Source organism: Myotis nattereri, assembly GCF_964212035.1.
Source record: "Myotis nattereri genome assembly, chromosome: 17".
In the NCBI taxonomy this organism is placed as follows: domain Eukaryota; kingdom Metazoa; phylum Chordata; class Mammalia; order Chiroptera; family Vespertilionidae; genus Myotis; species Myotis nattereri.
The window spans coordinates 31,452,744-31,469,098 of record NC_138092.1 but is presented as its reverse complement, the minus strand read 5'-3'; the positions used below and the strand labels follow the sequence as shown (position 1 = coordinate 31,469,098).

The 16,355-nt window shown below is 44.0% G+C and overlaps 1 protein-coding gene and 1 long non-coding RNA gene across 5 annotated transcripts in view; one reads left to right on the top strand and one right to left on the bottom strand.

Moving 5' to 3' along the window:
- Nucleotides 1-16,355, bottom strand: part of RAB2A (RAB2A, member RAS oncogene family) — a 142,273-nt gene that overhangs the window by 62,924 nt on the left and 62,994 nt on the right. Inside the window, exon 1 of one of the 4 annotated variants that reach the window (XM_081111499.1) lies at nucleotides 13,261-13,665. The exons of 2 other annotated variants lie outside the window; for them this stretch is intronic. In XM_081111499.1, coding sequence (XP_080967625.1) covers nucleotides 13,261-13,306 — 46 coding nt within the window. In that variant the 5' untranslated portion in view covers nucleotides 13,307-13,665. Of the gene's footprint in view, nucleotides 1-909; nucleotides 1,090-13,260; nucleotides 13,666-16,355 lie in introns of those variants that run through there. One more of the 4 variants, XM_081111502.1, reaches the window with a different exon arrangement.
- The window catches only part of LOC308533459, a 43,455-nt gene continuing 40,878 nt past the window's right edge, over nucleotides 13,779-16,355 (top strand). The window contains exon 1 of the long non-coding RNA XR_013997092.1: nucleotides 13,779-13,825. This is a non-coding gene — a long non-coding RNA (uncharacterized lncRNA). The remainder of the gene's footprint in view (nucleotides 13,826-16,355) is intronic.

Sequence of the window (16,355 nt, the reverse complement as noted above, 5' to 3'; positions counted from 1 at the left end):
CAAAACCTCTTTTCATGGCTGCTATGCCTGTGAAGGAGCCACTCTCTCAGTCTCACTTTCACTAATAAACGCTCTTTCACTTAAAAACAAATAAAAAACCCACACAAAAAAACTCTTTTTGTGAGCTAGTTGGAATAGGTTTCTGTTCCTTATAATAAAACAGGTCCTTCCTAGATAAATCCCTAGAAGCTTTGCATTTTTAATTTTTAAAAAATATATATTTATATTTTTTAATATTTTTAATTGATTTCAGAGAGGAAGGGAGAGGGAGACGGGGATAGAAACATCAATGATGAGAGAGAATCATTGATCGGCTGCCTCCTGCATGCCCCCCACTGGGGATGGAGCCCGAAAACCGGGCATGTACTCTGACCAGGAATCAAACCATGACCTCCTGATTCATACATAAGTCAACACAACCACTGAGCCATGTCGGCTGGGCTAATGTTTTTTTTTTTTATCCTACAGTCTTTCTAACTCCTTAGTGTAGATGGATAGTCATTTAGACTAAACAAAGCAATGCTGCATATGTATACCTAGAATAAAAGAAATCTTGATAAACAATTTTGATTCTTGTTAAAAAATGCTGATAAACTACAGAACTTCCCATAAAACATCTAGATGCAAACAAACATGCTAAGACAAGAAAACACCAACATAAGCTAGGAAACAATTAGAGTCAAGTATAGCAGATTCCTCAAAGTAGCAGCTGGCTTCAAGTAAGCAAGGTAAGCAGGGATGGGAGGCAGAGGGAGAGTGGAAATCAACATTAGTAGGACACATGGAGGGCAAAAGAAATAATTTTTGCTACGAACAGCATTACTATACAATACTGATCAAGTATGGGTTAGTTTTTTAAATGCATATGGAGAAAGTATAGAAACATTCAAAGAAGCAGGATGGCCCTACTGGTTTTTCTCAGTGGTTGAGCTGGTTGAGCATCAGCCTATGAACCAAGAGGTCACAGTTCGATTCCCAGTCAGAGCTTGAGCAGTCCCGTGTTTTGGGCTCGATCCCCAGTAGGGGGAGTGCAGGAGGCAGTCGATCAATGATTCTCATCATCGATTTGCTCTCTCTCACACTTTTTCTCTGAAATCAATAAAAAGTATATTTTTTAAAAGAAGCAGGACAAAAAGTAAAGATGAAATATTAACCATTTCTTATTCATGACAAGTGTTATACATTATCTCATGCATTCATTCCATGTTTACAGATGAGGACACTGAGACTCAGGGAGATTCAAGAGGTTGCTCAAGCTCACACAGCTACTAAGGAGCAGAGAAAGGACTTTATTCTGTGTTATAGGACTTTAACCCTATTTTCCTTGAGTGGAGGTGGTTATCTGTTTTAGTAAAGGGAACTGACAAAGCAGCAGTAAGCCAATAGACGAGGTCTGATATGGAATTTGAGGGAATCAAGAGATATGTATGATATGGAAGAGAGAGATGGACTTTGGAGTCAGAAAGACCTAGTCTCAAATTCCAGCTTGGTCAGCTACTAGCTGTGTGATGTGATTAGTCTCCCTTCCCTCATTCATAACACATAGCCTTCCTGTGGATATTACTGTTAAGATTCAATGAGTTGGACTATTAGAAAAGGCCATTATTTGTAGTATAAAATATACCAGTTGTCTATTTACATTCTTCACTACATTACACTATGTTAAGACTCATTATCAGTTATAATTAAGTACATGAATGCACATACTTAAAAAAGCAACAGATAATATAATTAGGGAAAATGAGCAGGGTTTTCTGTTTACACTGCTTAGTGCTAAATACAGTGGCCACTTCTAAAAGGTGTACACATGGCGCTGGCCAGGTAGCTCAGTTACACTAAGCGTTGTCCTGATACACCAAGGTTGCGGGTTCGATCCCCAGTCAGGGCACATACAAGCATCAGCCAATGAATGCAAATAAGTGGAACAACAAATCGATGTTTCTTTCTCTCTTACTCTTTCTCAATCAATAAAAGTTAACACAAAAAATACGCAACCTAAAAGGTGTACACAACAGTCACTGTCAAGTATTAATGCTGCTTCTGACTTCAACTTACTGTATCTTGTGTTTCTCCCTCGCCCTCTGTAGTAGGCAAAATAATGTTGTCCTCCCCAGCCCCTACCATCACCACACAAAGATATACATGCCTAATCCCCAGAACCTGTGACTACGTTGCCCTAGGAGGCAAAGGGACTTTGCAGATGTGATTAAGATTACAGACTTTGAGATGATATTATCCTGGATTATCCAGACAAACCCAATTTAATCGAGTCTTTAAAAGCAGAAAACCTTTTCCAGCTTCAGTAAGAGAGATGCGATGAGTCAGACAGATTTGACACTAGAAGGACTTGAGTCCTTGTTGTTAGCTTTGAAGATGGAGAAAGGGAGTCACATGCCAAGGAATGTGGGTATATGGGTGGACTCTAGAAAGCGGGGAACAGCCATCAGATGACAGCAAAAAAAATGGAATCATCAGCCCTACAGTGCCGGGGTCCAACCCCAGCGGGTCCAGGGGTCCCCAACGGTGTGGACGGAGTTGGCGAAGAAGGAATGACATGGAGACAGTGTTCAGTTGATCAGCAGCCTAGCCAGGATCTCTAGCCAAGTTCTGGTCAGGGATCTCCAGCGAAGTTCTGGTTAGGATCTCCAGCCAGGTTCTGTGTCCATGTTCTCCAGGTTCTCCAGCCAGGTTCTGTAGCCATGTTCCCTCGCTAGGTTCTCCAGCCAGGTTCTGTCGCCATGTTTCCTCGCTAGGTTTTCCAGTCAGGTTCTGTCCAGGTTCTCCAGCCAGGTTCAGTCACCAGGTTCTAGTCAGGTTCTCTTGCCATGTTCTATCCAGGTTCTGTAGCCAGGTTCTGTCTCTAGGTTCTGAGGCCAGTTTCTGTCCAGGATCTTTTGCCATGTTCTCTCCAGCGAAGTTCTTCTGTCTCTAGAGAACGTTCTGTGTAGGTTCTGTGCCTAGGTTCTGTCTCTCTTGGTTCTGTCTTCTAAGTTCTGTGTTCTAAGTTCTGTGTTCTAAGTTCTGTGTCTTGCTGTCTTGTTACATCTGTATTTATACTAGTTGATTCAATCCTATCAATCTCTATTACAAAGGTTAGGGCGTTTCTTATCTCCATTCCAGGGAGTAAAGATTATGTAGCTTAAGCATGATTGTTCATAGTTAAAGTGATTAATTACCCTCCTGGCACTTAGTTGAGGGGTTTTATTCCCTCCCTAACTTCAGGGGAAAATCCCTACCTGGGGAAACAACCTTTCTTGGAGAGGTGACCTTGGTTAAAACACATAGTGCCAAGAAGGTGAGCAAACATATTAAGAACAGTATGCCATATATGCCAGGTCCCTTGAAACAGCAAGGATGGATGGGCTCCCGGCACTACAGCTGCAAGGAACCAATATTCTACCAATATCATGAATGAGCAAGGACCCTCCACAAGGGAACCCAGCCCTGCTAAAACCTTGACATTAGCCTGGTGAGACACATGTCATACTTTTGATATGTACATGAACTTATGTAGAACTTCAGAACTGTAAGATAAAGTTGTGTTGTTTGAGCTGCTAAGGGTGTGGTAGTTTATGGTAGCAACACAAAATGAATACACCTTTTCTCTCATTTGCATTAAAAAAAACTGTACTTTTAAAAAATACGTATGTGTCCTTAATTCTTCTTGAGCAGGGAAAATAAATTGGTTTGTGCATTTAGCCTACCCAGCAGAGGGTACCTAGCACACATCCATGGCTCTCTGATGTACTAACTCTGTGCCAGGCATGGTCTTGTTTTCAAGAATTTTGCTGCAGCATATGCAATGAATTTTCTTCCTTTCTCCCTCAGATTTGACCAGAAACACAGTTAATTGTCAGCTACACCTGAAAACAGGAAGATTTTGAAGAGAAAACTGGGAGAAACTTAAAGAGCTACATCACATCATAGCTATGAAAACTGAAAACTTAAGATAGGTGGGGGTAAGAAGAGGGAAGAAATAAATAATTTGTCCCAAATGACATAGCTCAATTTCTTTATCTATAAAATGGTAACTTCATATATCTGTTGAAGGATTAAAAAACAAACAAACAGCTTTTGATATTGTGTATGAACTACAAAAAATGTAGAGAATTCCTCGTAAGAATCTACTACATACACATAGTGCCAAAAGCTAATGTGATACAGAATTCTATATAAATTCAGCCTGAATATGTCTTAGGCATATCCATAAAATCCCAGAAAGCAGAAAATCTGGCAATGAAAAGAAAAAATCAATTTTAGAAAATTAGGCAAGCAAGAAAGGCCCAAGAATGACCAGTAGAGGGGAATGTCATAGTACAAACAATGCTTTAAAAAAGAAAAAGATGTCCAGGACTCACTTCAGCTCTACTAAAACAGCACCTCCAAGGATGAGACCCAAGTCATTTGAGTTAACAAACACTGCAGGAATTAAAGGGGAGGGGTGACTATGCATCTATGATAGCAGAAGGAAGCTAGCATCTTCTTGCCAGGCGTCCTTCATTTACAAGTTGAATGTAGTGTTTAAAATCTTGCAAATAACTGAGGTTGATGGAATCAAAAGGGAAAGTTTCATGTAAAAAGTGAAAAGCTAGAAAGGGGGGCAAGGAGGTCAGATGTGGCTGCATCTATTGTAGCAAAGGACACAGCCTCACAGACCCAAGGATGAGCAAAACAAAATGGAGCAAGCACAGCTGGGCCAGAGTGAGAGGGGAAAACAGCTGAGCTGGCAAAATTAGGATCGGCTCAAATAAAACAGCAAAATTACTGGTGACAGCAAGAGGAGAGCTAGCAAGATAAACTGGTGGGGGAGCAGTGGGGACGATAAAGAAGCCCGGAGCAGGAGCAGGAATGGAGTGGGGATAAAAAGGACAAAAACACTGAGAAAGCAGAGAGGGGTATTATTTGAGATGAGTAGGTAAGTTCACTAGGAAAGGGAAGAAAGAAAAAAAGAATGAAAACACAGGGTCAAGGTCACTATGGTTCAATATAAAGTCTTAGGAGCAATATAAATATTAGGGGAAGCAAGTAGCAAATAAACTGGTTAGGAGAAAAGAAAAGGAAAAGGCTGGTCAAAAATCTTGAAAGACTACATGTAACATGCATAAAGCAAATTTTAAGTATAACAAAAGTATATTGTTGCCCTAACCGGTTTGAGGGTCCCAGATTCAATTCTAGTCAAGGACACATCCCTACCTTGGCTGCAGGTTCCATCCTGGACCTGGTCGGGGCGTGTGTGGAAGGCAACCAATTGATGTCTCTCTCTCACATCAATGTTTCTCTCTCTGTCTCTCCCCCTTCCTTCCACTCTCTCTACAAATCAATGGGAAAATATCGAGTGAGGATTAACAAAACAAAAAAAGTGTATTGTCTAAATTTTAGATGATGTTAAAAGGTATGTTTCAGACATGTTTTAGCTCTCTCCTTTAATAAAATTACTAAAAAAATTTTAAAACAGACAAACTAAATAATATAGTTCAGAGGTGCATAAGTGACACAATGAAGGGAAGGTTATTACAGACTTCAGGCTAGTGGAAGCCTGGGAGAGAGAGAGGTTTGTGATGAGGATCTGTATTTCTTTAGCATGGGTGCTTGAGTTAGTGCTATTCTTCAAAACTATTAAATTATGAATACTTATATAACTAAAATATTCATATTTCATAGCTAAAAACTTCAATGGAATTTTTCTACCTCTGAATTCTGGCTTTTCTTTTAAAAAAAAATTTATTTTGTAAATTTTATTTGTTGGTTTTTAGAGAAATAGGAAGGAAGGGGAGAGGAAGAGGGAGGATGAGAGAGAGAGAGAGAGAGAGAGAGAGAGAGAGAGAGAGAGAAACATGGACCTATTGTACTTATTTATGCATTCATTTGTTGATTCTTATATGTACCCTGATGGAAGATCAAACCGGCAATCTTAGCATGTCAGGATGATGCTCTGACCAACTAAGCTACCTGGCCAGGGCTTAAAAATGTTTATTAAGATTTTTTTAATTTTTCATTTACAGTTGACATACACTATTATATTAGTTTCAGGTGTGCAACATAGTGATTAGACATTTATATAACTTATGAAGTGATCACCCCAATAAATCTAGTAACAAGTAAGTCTAGTATCCATGACACCAATGTACTTATTACAATACTAGAGGCCCGGTGCACGGATTCATGTACTGGTGGGGTCCCTCAGCCTGGCCTGTGTCCTCTTGCAACCCAGGATCTTTCAGGGGATGTCAGACTGCCAGTTTAGGCCTGATCCCCACAGGGATGTAGCAGTGTGTGAAGTGGCAGGCGGCTGGGGAGGAGCTCGAGTTGGGACCCTGTGCCGCTCCCGCTTATCCCGACCCCACGGCACCTGCCGCAAGCAGCCTTCGGTAGCCCTGCTGCAGAGGCGGGAGAAGCTTGCTCTGCTGCAGCTGCGCTAGCCAGCTGTGAGCCCGGCTTCTGGCTGAGCGGCGCTCCCGCTGTGGGAGCACACTGACCACCAGGGGCAGCTCCTGCATTGAGCATCTGCCCCCTGGTGGCCAGTGTGTGTCATAGCTGCTGGTCGACCAGTCGTTCGGTCACTTAGGCTTTTATATACTAGCATATAGACTACTGACTATATTTCCTATACTGTACTTTACATCCCCATGGCTGTTTTTATACAAGACAATGTATACATCTTAATTTCTTCCTTTTTCATCCATTCCACCAACCCCTCCTCACACCTGGTAACCATCAATATGTTCTCTGTATCTATGAGTTTGTTTGTTTCTTCACGTTTAAGTGAAATCATATGGTATCTGTCTTTCTCTGTCTGAATTATTTCACTCAGCATAATACTCTCTAGGTCTATTCAGGTAGTTGCCAGTTTGTTTTTCCCACTGCTTATTTTCTAAAAATAATCTAACGAACTTTTCAAAATCTCTGAATCCTTAAAAACAAAAACAAAAAACACACAAAACACTCTAGGTGATTCACAAGAATTTAAAGTAACTCAAATTTGAGTCTCTCACAGGAAGAGGGCTTCCTTTTATTATAGCTTTATTTATTATTATTTTTTTAAAATATATTTTATTGATTTTTTACAGAGAGGAAGGGAGAGAGATAGAGAGTTAGAAACATCGATGAGAGAGAAACATCGATCAGCTGCCTCCTGCACATCTCCTACTGGGGATATGCCCGCAACCCAGGTACATGCCCTTGACCGGAATCGAACCTGGGACCTTACAGTCCGCAGGCCGACGCTCTATCCACTGAGCCAAACCGGTTTCAGCATATTGCCGGGAGCCAGTCCATCCTTGCTGTTTCAAGGGACCTGGCATATATGGCATACTGTTCTTAATATGTTTGCTCACCTTCTTGGCACTATGTGTTTTAACCAAGGTCTCTGAGAAAGGTTGTTTCCCCAGGTAGGGATTTTCCCCTGAAGTTAGGGAGGGAATAAAACCCCTCAACTAAGTGCCAGGAGGGTAATTAATCACTTTAACTATGAACAATCATGCTTAAGCTACATAATCTTTACTCCCTGGAATGGAGATAAGAAACGCCCTAACCTTTGTAATAGAGATTGATAGGATTGAATCAACTAGTATAAATACAGATGTAACAAGACAACAAGACACAGAACTTAGAAGACAGAACTTAGAAGACAGAACCTACACAGAACCTAGAGACAGAAGAACTTCGCTGGAGAGAACATGGCAAAAGATCCTGGACTGAACCTGACTACAGAAATTGGCAAGAGAACCTGACTAGAACCTGGTGACTGAACCTGGCTGGAGAACCTAGCGAGGGAACATGGCTACAGAACCTGGCGAACCTAGAAAGAGAACATGGACACAGAACCTGGCTGGAGATCCTAAGCAGAACCTCTCTGGAGATCCTGAACAGAACTTGGCTAGAGATCCTGGCTAGGCTGCTGATCAACTGAACGCTGCCTCCGTGTCGTTCCTTCTTCGCCGACTCCGTCCACACCTTTGGGGACCCCTGGACCTGCTGGGGTTGGACCCCAGCAGCATAGCTTTATTTTTTTAAAAAAATATATTTTATTAATTCTTTACAGAGAGGAAGAGAGGGATAGAGAGTTAGAAACATCGATGAGAGAGAAACATCGATCAGCTGCCTCCTGCACACTCCCCACTGGGTATATGCCCGCAACCAAGGTACATGCCCTTGACTGGAATCAAACCTGGGACCCCTGAGTCCACAGGCCAATGCTCAATCCACTGAGCCAAACCGGTCAGGGCTATTATAGCTTTAAAGTAGGGGTGGGGAACATCCAGCCTGAGAAGGTCTGAGAAGTCATTTGGTCTGGCCCTGCCAAGGCATCAGGGGTGAGTTAAATAAATGTGACCAAACATAGGAAGTTAATTTTTAAGTTGATAATTTTGTATGGCCAGCAAGTGATCTTATAAATATCCAAATGACCTTTCGCAGTAAAAAGGTTCCCCACCCCTCTAAAGCACTAGAGAATCCTCTAGGATTTTGCTCCTGCTCTCTCTCTTGTATTTTCAAGCTTTCAACTTCAAGTGTGCCCTAACTTAACACACACACCCTAGTCAACCTGATCTTACAACCAACTCTCACTGTTTCCTTCTCTTTCACACTCAAAGGTTTCAATAAAATGGCTCTACTTTTAACTTCCCAGTATCTCTTGTTTTAAAACCACAGATGGTGAGATTGATCCACTGAGCCGTAAACAGGTATGAACTTCCAACTATCTACCATTCATTTCCACTGACAAATCCCTACTCACCATTCCAATTTCAGTTTAAATATCACCTTCCAGGTAAAGCCTTGCTACATCTCCCCCCAAGGGCTCATCACTTATCTATTAAAAATTTCTGACATTGAAAGGCCTACCTTTACATTTAAGACAAAGTCAAAAGCTTTCCAGACAAGCAACAAAAAATAAGATTATTTAGAATGTCTGTGGAGAAGGTAGTCAAAAGTACAAACTTTCAGTTATAAGAAAAGTAAATCTTGGGAATGTAAAGAACAACATGAAGAATATAGTTAACAATACTATACTGTATAGCAGGAAGTTGATAAGAATAAATTTTTTAAAAATATATTTTTATTGATTTCAGAGAGGAAGGGAGAGGGAGATAGAAACATCAATGATGAGAGAGAATCATTGATCAGCTGCCTCCTGCATGCCCCTCACTGAAGATTGAACCCACAATCCGGGCCATTTGCCCTTGAATGGGATTGAACCTGGGACCCTTCAGTCCACAGGGCGACACTCTATCCACTGAGCAAAACCAGCTAGGGCAAGAATAAATTTTTAAAAGTTCTCATAGCACCCATGATGGTATGGCTCAGCTGGTTGGAGCATCATCCTGTACACCAAAAGGTGGCAGATTTGAATCCTGGTGAGGGGACACACATATCCAGGTTGTGGGTTCAATCCCAGGTTGGGGTGCGTGGAGGAGGCAACAGATTGATCTCTCTCTCTCTCTCTCTCTCTAACTTTCTGTCTCTAAAATCATTAAAATAGAATTTCTCATGGCAAGAAAAAAATTTTGTATTTTGTGGCAATAAATGTTAACTAAACTTACTGTGGTAATCATTTTGCAATATATACATATATCAAATCATTATGTTGTACACCTGAAACTAATACAATGTTATATGCCAATTATATCTCAATTTAAAAAATATATTCAGATGATGTAATAATGTATAACCAGGCTGGTCTTGTTTATTTTCTTATATAGCATTATCCTCAAAAGAATGAAGAGTGAAGCAGACCAATAAAATGCAATAAGGAGTAGTGGGTTTGTTATTATCTTAAAAGAATGGATGAAGCCGAAACCGGTTTGGCTCAGTGGATAGAGCGTCGGCCTGCGGACTGAAGGGTCCCGGGTTCGATTCCGGTCGGGGGCATGTACCTGGGTTGCGGGCATATCCCCATTGGGGGATGTGCAGGAGGCAGCTGATCGATGTTTCTCTCTCATCGATGTTTCAAACTCTCTATCTCTCTCCCTTCCTCTCTGTAAAAAATCAATAAAATATATATATAAAAAAAAATGGATGAATAGGAGTTGGTCAGGTAAAAAGTTCTGACCTGACCTTTCCTTTCCCCTTTATGCTCCCCCACCCCCTACTCCCCACCCACGCATTCATCTCTTAAACTCTAAAAGAACCCACAAAACTTGTAACCAGGGGAGCAATGGGCAGTGGCAGCTAGTCCTGGGATAAACCCCTGAACCCGTTCCCGAGGCCCCCTTTTTCAATGACTCTCCAGTGAGCTGACAGCAGCCCCACCTTGGCTCACTTCTTTCCAATAGCGTTTCTAGGGAGCCAAAGCAGCCCCACCTAGTCTCTCCCCTGTTGTTTCTATCCTAGGCCCTTCCTGTTTCCACTGCCCCAACTTTAATAACATACTCTCTAGATTAAAAACAAAAGACAAGCCACACACACTTCTTCTATGAAAGGGGGTTCTGAAAAGGAAAATGAGCCTGTTACTTTCACATTTGTCCACATTTTATCTCACTACTGAGAGGAGGGAAGGCTAATGACTATTTTATAGGCTAGAGAAAGTGAAACAGGAAAAGTAGTGATTTCCTTCATTCTAAGATGTATATTTTTCACACTATGACTTTAAAAAAAAAAATCAAGATGGGTCTCACACTACTAATTTAATATCATCTTCTGTGGGGAGGGCCACATTAAGTGTATTTTATAACTATGGGTATACTTTGAATTAAGGAAGTATGGTAAAGCATTTCAACCAAAGTCAACAGTAAGAAAGTGACAGAATCAGGCTAAAAAATTCTGCTGTCAAAGTTATTAATGTACAATAATAGTTATACAGTGGCCTGTTTGGCTATTCTTTCATTAATTTAATTAAATGTATAGGGTCTACCTTCTACTAGGTTCTTCCTGAAATACAAAACCATACAAAACAACTTTTCTGCCCTCAAGAAGTACATAACCAAATATAGATGTCTACACAAGTACCTACAAAACATTCTGGAATTAATATCAGAAAGATGAATCACTTCTCAGTCTTCTGGCTAAGATTATATATGAAACTGATAAGACAGGTATCTACACTTGAGGACAATATATTAAATGGACTTTTGGAGCAGGGAGATGGGACAGGAGCTTCCACTCCAAGCATCCACCCAGTGTTGTACCCCCTGGGGGGGAGGGGGCGGTGTACCAGAAAGATGATACAAAATGAGATAGCATCCAGGTAAGGAGCAATCACTTTCAGCCAGCTACCAGGAAAAGCCTGACACATCTAAAGAGCTTAATATATGCTGACTCTGAAAGCATTATGGAAGACCCAGGTTAGGCTTTGAAAGAAAGACTAATCAAATTTCCACAGAGAAGGCACTCCAAGCAGAGGGATCCACAGGGACCAGAAAAAAAGCCACTGGGCCACTGGCAGAAGCCAGGTCAGGAATAATGACCAGTAAACGGGGCTAAAATATGGAGTTCCTTCCAGGTCAAACAAAACGTGGGCAGAGGCACAGCCTCCTAACAGTCACGTTTCAGGAAGATTAATCGGACAGTAAACTGTACAGGCTGAACTGGTGTGGGGAGAAGTACTGCAGTAGAGCATCGGCGTCAAATACTCGGTGCGTGAACCAGAGAACAGCAGCAACAGCAAGAACTGCCTGGGGACTGTGTTTACAGGAGAGCAAACTCCCGGAGAACAGCACCAACAGGTTAACCTTTGCAGCCCTCCACTCCCAACTCCATGCCTGACCCACAGTACATGCTCAATAAATGAGCTGGGAGAGGGAACTTGCAAATGTCCACAATCACTTCTCTCTCTACTTTTCAAAACCTTTCCTATTACTCCTAAGGTGAAGTCCCTCTCCAGTCTTGGACTTACAGCCTAAATCAACATTGTGTCAGTAGGTTTTAGAACCCCACTTCGTTTTCCTTCAAAATATGCCACAGCGTTTTGAACAGTATATAAATTTGCAACGAAATATCTGCAAACCACTGGGATTTTCTGTAGAAAATCATCCAGTTTCCATACAGACACACACACCCAAAAAAAAGAAAAATCTAGCTGGAAAACCTCCCTCAGGGCAGAAAGTTTTTCTTTTCTTCGGCAGCAATCAACATCCTCCTCGAGTTCCTTACTGAATCTGCTTCAGCACTAGTGCGACCGCAGCTGCACCTTACATTTCCAAAGTTGTGTAAAGCGTCCAAAATTGTGCAAGAGTCACCAGTGAAACCAGACTCCGGTATATTAATAGTTATAACACCTGCAGAAGCCTCAGTTGTATTATCTAAGATCCCACATAATTCCAAAATCGCCGGTTTTGAGGAATTATTTTGCGTGTCCGTTCACTTACTTGTGAAATACACTCGGATGTCATTTAAAGTGAGACTGAGTTTCTTTCTGCTTCAGATAGACATCAGGTCAGCTCGAAAATTAGCAGTTGTGACCCAGATTTGATATTTGATACACGGAAAAAAATCAATGTCCCCAACACACACACACACACACACAGCACCGGAGGCCTGGCATTGCTATCAAACCACCCCAGTTTACACGTGGCAAAAGTCTACAGAACTATTTCGTGCTTTAACGACCCCGAAAGGGATTCCTCAGCCGTCAAGTAATGGGATCTGATTTATTCTGACTTGATAAGTGACGGTGTTAGAAAAGGTAAACAATAATTTTTTTTTTTTTTAGTATTTGTAGGCCTTGGGGAAAAAAAACCCACAATTTTTTTAAAGGTCTCCTCTCCTCCTCAGCTGGCTGTCCCACACCAGGGAGCGCTGTGCCCAGGCCTAGGCAGACAGATGCATGTAGGTCAGAGAAGGGGGGACTCTTCAGCAAACCCAAGACCCTCCTCCCACCCATCACCTGCTGCTCTCCTCTGCCTCCCCTCTCCTTTCTCGGGGGGCGGCCAAGAGGCCTCACTTTGGGGTGCACCGGCGAGGGGTGCAACCATCGAAGCAAGGCCCTGGCGGCCCTGGGCTGCGGCCCCTCCTGTCAGACACTGCCCAGGCCGAGCATCGCACACGGCAGCCCCGGTCCCGGCTGCACGCTCCGGCCTCGGCTGCACGCCCCGGCCCCGGCTGCAGCGCGCTCCGGGCGGCGGCCGCGCACCGGGCCCCAGGCCGCGGCGCTCGCAGTGCCCACGTCACCAGCGCTAGCACTGCGGAAATGGAGCGCCGCGGCCCGGAGGGAGGCGCCCGGCGGTGGCGGCGCCCGCGCCCGGGCCAGGCGCCGTCAGCCCCTCTGCCCCGGCCCGCAGGCCGCCGACACCCGCCCGGGAGGCCCCGGAGGCCCGGGACCCTCACCTGTGTCGCCGATGATGATGTACTTGAAGAGGTACGCATACGCCATGGCCGCGGCCGCTCGGTGCCAGGGCACACGGCTCCTCCTCCTGCTACTGCTCCTCCTCCTCCTCCTCCGCGCCCCTCAACCTGCCGCCGCAGGGCCTCCAAACGCCAGGCCCGCCCGTCGCAACCTCCGCCCGTCGCCGTCCGCAGCCAAGAGTGAGGAGCTGAGAAGAAGCCGGACAAACTGACACCCGAGGAGCCGAGAGAGACAGCGCCCGGCCGAGCCCAGTCGAACAATAACAGCTGCCGTGGCGTCCCCGCCCCGCCTCCGCGCCGACCCGGAAGGGCTTCGGCCGCCAGCGTCGCCGGAGTAAAGGGGAGGAGCCCGCACGACGGCTGCGCCCGTCTGCCCGAGCCCCGCCCACACAGGGCCTAGCCCCGCCCATACAGCGCCTAGTCCCGCCCACACAGCGCCCAGCGAGCCGCGCCCAGTCCCACCCGACACGAGCCAGCCCCGGCGCCAGTGGATCCGGCGCCTTGGAGCAGGCGATCCCTGCGGTTCGGTCCGGAGCAGCTGGGGGAGGTGAGGGGAGGTTCGGTTCTGTCGTCGCTGCGCGCGGGGGCGCGGGACACGTGGTGGGAAGGTGTTTGAAAATGCAGGCATCTACATGAGCTGGGCTGGAGTGCGGGGACCTTTCTGAATTTGGAGACTAGGGCTTGACCGTGAAAATGAACTATTTGTATATTCGAGACCGTAAGTGAGGGAATGGGAAGTATATGATGGCATGCCCCTACGTTGGAATACTACACGGCCCTTAACTAAAAAATATAAAAAGCCTGATTTATGGTAAGCGAAAACAAAGCACAAGACTCAGTGTATAAATGTATATATTAGATACATTCATACGTGATATGTAATGATTACTTATAATATGTAATAAGTGACACATAAGTTATGTTTTATTGTGTTAATATAAATGCATATTTTTACCATTGTGTAAATAAACAATAGGAATATACTTAAATACCCGTATGTATATAGTCCATCTGAAAGGAAGCACAACTTGCACCAAGGGAGGGGTGTGATTAGAGGAAAGAGCCACGTTGCACTGAATTACTCATGTGTGGTTTGAAATTTTTGCAGTGCTCACAAATTACCTAGTGGAAAACACAGTTAAGGGACTAGACAAATAACTTTTTGTTCATTCGGCTAATCCTTAGTGAGTACATCTTTTGTTTCCTGCACACCTAGGAATTGCAACTAAAGGCAGATCCTATTGGAAAGAAGCACAAATTTTGGAGGCGGGAATAGAAGACAGAGTTAGTGTCAGGATAGGTTACCCAAAACTAGACGATGATGTCTGAATCAGGCATATGAATTATGAGTAAGAATTTGTCAAAAGGATAAAAGTTTAGGGGAAGGAACTGAAGTTTTAGGCCCAAGAAACAAAATGTGCAAAGTTCATGGATCTGTTCTGGGAATTTAAAGTTGTGTAAGGGGGAGAAGTGACTGGAATTTGGTGGCCTGGTTCCTGTTGCCTAATATTGTCCTCTCCCTTTTGGGATCTCTCACGATGTAATTCTATTAACACCTTCATGCTGGGCTGGCTGTGCTTGGTTCCTACTTGATTTGAGTGGCCTTGCAAAGTGTGAACTGACAGGACGTTTTCTGGAATATTTGGAGGGGATTTTATTAAAGGTTCAGCATACAAGAATTTGACATGAAATGTTATCTGGGCCCTGGCCAATTTATCTCAGTGGTTAGATCATCGGCCCTCAACTGAATGGTCTTGGGTTCGATTCCCAGTCAAGGACATGAACCTCGATTGCAGGCTCAATCCCAGTCCCGGTCAGGGCCCGTGAGGTAGGCAACCAGTTGATGTGTCTCACATAGATGTTTTTCTCTCTCTCCCTCTCCTCCCTCCCTTTCACTCTCTCTCTAAAGATCAGTGATAGAAAAATCCTATATAATAAAAGCCTAATATGCAAATTGACCAAACAGCAGAACGACCGACTGGTCGCCAGGACATGCACTAACCACCAGCGGGCAGATGCTCAACGCAAGAGCTGCCCTTAGGCCCTAGGCCAGCCAAAGTGGGTGCCAGCAAGGGCCCCCCCAATCGCCCTGCCAGTTGCCCCACATGTCGGCCCTGATGACCGACCAGGCCTAGGGACCCTACCCAGGCATGAATTTTATGCACTGGGTCTCTAGTAAAAAATAAAAAATATATATATCAGTGAAAAAAAATGATCAGTGGGAAAAATGTCCTCAGGTATATCCTCACGTGAGGATTAAAAAAAACAGTTACCTGGAATTGCATAATCTGGTTCACTTATCCTTCCCCTGAGGGAGGGGAGGTCCCTGCCCAAGGCCTCCAGGTTGCAGAGCCCATTTGTCCCTCCCATCTGAGTGCTTCCCTCAGTCTTTTCTGGTGATAGACATCAAGCATGTCCCCTTCTTCCAGGAGAAACCCAATTTCCTACTGCTCTGAAAGCTGTTGCCTTTGCTCATCGCCCCGACAGGACAACTCTATCAGGATATTACACAAAAACCTAGCATCCTTACAACTCAGGAACATTCCCATACTGTTAGAGGAGGTGCGTAGCTGGAGAAGTCACCGGTGCCAGGTCTTGCAGGGTCTTGTAGCCATGTCAGTATGCATATAGAACTTTACCCAGTGGACACACGGAACACTGAAGAGAAAGGTCAGAACTGGATGCATAAGAAGTCATAGAAATGGGCATAATGCTATAAAAGCAATGGTATGTAAAGAAAAGAATAGAGTCTCGGGGGGAAAGGAGTGTGGGGGTACAGGAAGAGACTGGACAAAAATCATACACCTATGGATGAGGAGAGTTGGGGGGGGGGTCGTTAAAGGCAGAGGATGGGGTGGGAACTGGGTGGAGGGGAGCTATGGGGGAAAAAAAGGAACAACTGTAATAATCTGAACAATAAAGATTTAAAAAAAAAAAAGAATAGGGTATCACATGATCTCACTTATTTGTGGAATCTAATCAACAAAATGAATTGACTAACAAAATAAGGCCCGAAGCATGGAGACATGGAACAGACTGACATACCTTGATGTGGGGGTTGAGGGGATGAGAAGAGA